The sequence below is a fragment of the Octopus bimaculoides genome, chromosome 4 (assembly GCF_001194135.2).
Source record: "Octopus bimaculoides isolate UCB-OBI-ISO-001 chromosome 4, ASM119413v2, whole genome shotgun sequence".
Classification (NCBI taxonomy): domain Eukaryota; kingdom Metazoa; phylum Mollusca; class Cephalopoda; order Octopoda; family Octopodidae; genus Octopus; species Octopus bimaculoides.
This window is the reverse complement of record NC_068984.1, coordinates 134,101,098-134,105,600: the sequence shown is the minus strand read 5'-3', so window position 1 is coordinate 134,105,600 and position 4,503 is coordinate 134,101,098. Positions and strand designations below refer to the sequence as shown.

At 35.8% G+C, this 4,503-nt stretch overlaps 1 protein-coding gene across 3 annotated transcripts in view; it reads left to right on the top strand.

Annotated features, from left to right (window-relative positions):
* Nucleotides 1-4,503, top strand: part of LOC106880170 (glutathione hydrolase 1 proenzyme) — a 49,445-nt gene that overhangs the window by 24,980 nt on the left and 19,962 nt on the right. For all 3 annotated transcript variants that reach the window (XR_008264012.1, XM_014930015.2, XM_052967512.1), the window contains exons 4-6: nucleotides 1,723-1,874; nucleotides 2,352-2,475; nucleotides 3,681-3,748. Coding sequence is in view for 2 of the 3 variants with exons in the window: in XM_014930015.2 (XP_014785501.1) it covers nucleotides 1,723-1,874; nucleotides 2,352-2,475; nucleotides 3,681-3,748 (344 nt within the window). In the remaining variant the exon portion in view is untranslated. The remainder of the gene's footprint in view (nucleotides 1-1,722; nucleotides 1,875-2,351; nucleotides 2,476-3,680; nucleotides 3,749-4,503) is intronic.

The window sequence follows — 4,503 nt, the reverse complement described above, 5'->3', positions numbered from 1 at the left end:
CGTGTATATGTATATGTATATATATATATATATATATATATGTATGTGTGTGTATATGTTTGTGTGCCTGTGTTTGTCCCCCCAACATCGCTTGACAACCGATGCTGGTGTGTTTACGTCCCCGTCACTTAGCGGTTCGGCAAAAGAGATCCGATAGAATAAGTACTAGGCTTACAAAGAATAAGTCCTGGGGTCGATTTGCTCGACTAAAGACGGTGCTCCAGCATGGCCGCAGTCAAATGACTGAAACAAATAAAAGAGTATCTCAACCACACGGCTGTGCCTGCTGCACCTTTCACAGTGTTAGCAAACTCACACCACCACCACATCCCCTATAATAAGTAGGTTTATAAGCTTTGTTTTCATCATCAGTCAAAGGTTGATTTGTTGTATAACATTGGTTTGCATTTCTATTGGTTGGTTTTGTTTAAATTGGTTCATGTCTCCTCTTCTTAATTGTTCCTTTCCTCCCACAGTATTGTCTATCATAGAGAGACTATTCAGAGCATCATCAACATATATTTTAACTGTAACTATTAATGGTCTATAGGTTCAGTCATAGCTGTGTAGTTAAGAAGCCTGCTTCCCATCACCATCGTCTCTGGTTTAATTCCACTTTATAGCATCTTGGGCATATATCTTCTGATATAGCCTCAGCTCAACCAAGGTGAGTGGTTTTGACAGATGGAAACTGGAAAAAACCCAGGCATGTCCGTGTGGTAAGAACCTTGCTTCCCAACCATATGGTTCCAGGTTCAGTCCTGGAACCATATGGTTGAAGACACTTTGGGCAAGTGTCTTCAACAATAGCTCCGGGCTGACCAAAGCCTTGTGAGTGGATTTGGCAGATGGAAACTGAAAGAAGCCCATCATATATATATATATATATATATATATATACACACACATTAGAGATGCCCATAAAAGGACATCTGACCTGCTAGAAAGAGCAGCCAAAGCCCTACACCACAAAATTAGGGATAATTTCAAAATGGAATGAAAAATAAAAACATTTACCATCTATATTTCGAACCAGGTTTCAAGTTATTTTAGCAAAACAAACTATTTTGCAAGGCCAGCTATCATCAGCGAAATAGCCTACATCGACATGTATGCACGAGGCACTACATAGAGAACATGACTTGCGCATATATGTCTAATTTTTCAAAAATTACCGCGCATGTGTGGAATGCCTAATCGGCAGTAAATACAAAAAAAAAATGTATGTTTGTGTTTCTCTTGTCTTGACATCAAGTGAGATTGTAAATGAGCATCACCATCAGACAAGCAACATTGTCTCCAGTCCTCCATGGAAGACATGTCTGGCCAGGAGAAATATTACCTTGCTTGGAAACAGGCGAGGGTTGATGACAGGATAGGTATCCTATTGTGGAAAATCTGTTTCAACAAATTTTGTCTGACCCATGCAAGCATGGAAAGACGATAGTGTGTTGGTCAAAGTGCTGCACTCAGGCTCATCTCCCTATATAAGTGTGACCCAACACTCACATACACACACACACACTCAGAATTCTAATGTTTGGCTGTATTATATGAAATACACAGGTTGCACTTAGGATCATCTCCAATATAAATTTGACCCAATGCTCACACACACACACTCACACTCAGTATAACTTCACCCAGATTTCTAATGTCTGGCTATTATAATATGAAATACCCATCTAATAATGTTGCTTTTACTTTACCATTTGTTTACAGGTTCTTCCTCATGGTGGCTGTTCTACAGCAACTCCCCACTGTTCTGCGATCTGCATAGACACACTTAAAAAAGGTGGCAATGCTGTCGATGCTTCAATTGCAGCTACATTTTGTCTTGGGGTGGTGAACCCACATCACTCCGGCATTGGCGGGTAAGTAAGCGTTTCCATAGCAATCCTTGATTGAGATTCATAATGAACAACAAAAATTCATTCATATCATATTGATATTATCAGAATATTTACTGTTAATTATGTGTTTGGTACACTTCTATCAGTATTCAACTGGAAATTAGTGAGTTTTAACCTTAAATTACAGCACTCCTTCAAAATTTTTCCAAATGTCGCTATGATAGATCGCTGACCAAAACATTCAAATTTTTTTCTCCATGTTTTTCTCCTTGTTTTCTCCTTATTCTTTCTGTTGAAGAGCGTAGCTCGAAACGTTAAAGACTTTCTCTATTCCCGAGCGTTAAACTAATACATCCTTTTGTTGTTTACACCACCTGTCCTCGTCTGTTGTTGTTCTTTCATAAATTCTCTCATATATATATATATATATATATATATATATATATATATATATACACACACATATATATTGTATTTTCTTCTATAATCTATTAACAGTGGAGGTTTCATGCTTGTTCATAACCATAAAACTATGGAGAACACAGCTTTTGATTTCCGGGAGACTGCACCAAGAGCTGCTAATCCCAGCTTATATGAACATAATCCCAAATTGTCAATTAAGGTATGGTTTGCCACTTCTAACAATTTCTTTTATACTCCCTTGCTGTCATGGGTGGGATTTTTTTTTTTTTTTTTTTTTTTTTGGTAGCAGGTCGTAATATTTTGTTCTGTACATGTGTATATTGCTGGAGATTTCACAGCTAGCTTCTCCTAATGCAAACGTGAAGTAAAACTTACTTCTTAGTAATATGCTGACACAAGAACTATTATGTCTCTTCATCAATGGCACAACCTAGCAGTTGAAGTAAGGCTGAGCTCATAATAATGAGATAAATAGTCCAGCACCTTACTGTGATAGTTATTGTAATGCTATTAATAAAATGTAGAATACCTTTACATGCACAGGGATGTTGTTAATCTTTCCATTATCATTCCAGTTTTGCAATATGTTCTACCAAAGCTAGTACAATTTGCACCAGGTTCCATAGTCTGTTTAGGCTTCATCTCTACTGTTGAATGTCTTTCCTAATGCTAACCATACCACAAAGTGTACTGAGTGCTTTTTATATGACACCAGCACCAGTGCTTTTTATGTGGTACCAGCACCAGTGCTATAAATGTAGTACCAGCACCAGTGTTATTTATGTGGTGCCAGCACCAGTGCTTTTTATGTGGCACCAACACCAGTGCTTTTTATGTGGCACCAACACCAGTGCTTTTTACATAGCATCTTGGTTTTAGGATCTCAATTCTGGAGTGGTGGGCAGGTCTTCTTGAGTACAGCAATGTGTCACACAATAATGCTATATTCTTCTTCATTTTTAACATTTTTTGAAAATTCAATTGCTGAAGAAATTATGGATATTTATTATATAAACATATATATTAAATCCATATTTGAAACATATGTACAATGGTTATTTCAGTAAATCTTTTTAAATCTCAAATATATTGCTCTATGGATTTGTAAGATGTGAACTGATTAACTCATAAGTTAAAGTCTTTTCATTAATTCACATCATTTCCATATTGATTTTCTGAATTACATTTGTTTATGTTTTAAAACATTTTGATATATCTCATCATTGAAATGAATTGTTTATATCATCACCACATATATTTATATGCCATGCGTGCATTTATGTCGTCTATATATTTTTAAATAGTAAATAGCGAGTTACTAGGTATTAAAAACAGTTAACTCATAGCTATACATTATTTTTACACCTTTATATATTGGTGCTCTCATTTGTGTTTATTTGACAGGGTCCATATTCTGTAGCTGTCCCAGGTGAAATTAAAGGGATGGAAGCTGCTCACAAAGCATTTGGTCAGTAAGTATTCAAAAAACCTAAGTACTTACATGAAGATGTTCAGTCAAATGGTTTTGGGTTCAGTCCCCCTGTGCAGCGCCTTGGGCTAGTGTCTTCTACTATAGCCTCTGGTTGACCAATGGTTCATGAGTGAATTTGGTAGATGGAGATTGTGTGGAAGCCTGTTGCGTGTGTGTGTGTGTGTGTGTGTGCATGTACCACCACTTAATAAGTATTAGTTTGTTTACATACCTGTAACAATGATGAGAATGCTTAGAAGCTGCAGTGATATATATATATATATATATAGGGTAAAAATTAATAATTAATTAGTAATTTTACCAAGTAGTTCGATGTGTTAAAAAAACCATTATCGGTAAATTCATATAGACAAAATTAATTTTGTGTATATATAACAATCACTTACTTGGCCATGTAACATTATAGCTCATAAGTTACCTCATCATTTCGCATTTGTCTTGCTTTTATATGTTAATTCCCTGAAGATGAATATATGTGGAATTCCAGCAGCTCTTACTTCTTTGGAGGAGAGCACACATATATTTTGAAACATGTGTAGGAATTAAAGGAACTTTTATTTATATGCGTTTTGCTCCATTTATTGTTATTATTCATATCTACTCAAAATGCATCACTTTAACTTGGTATCTCTACCTATAAAACGGGTGTGATATCCTGGTTTTTTGTGTAAATTTTGCTACCCATGGTAACTATTAACATATTTACATTGTCAAAGGTTTTTTTAAAACTGAGAT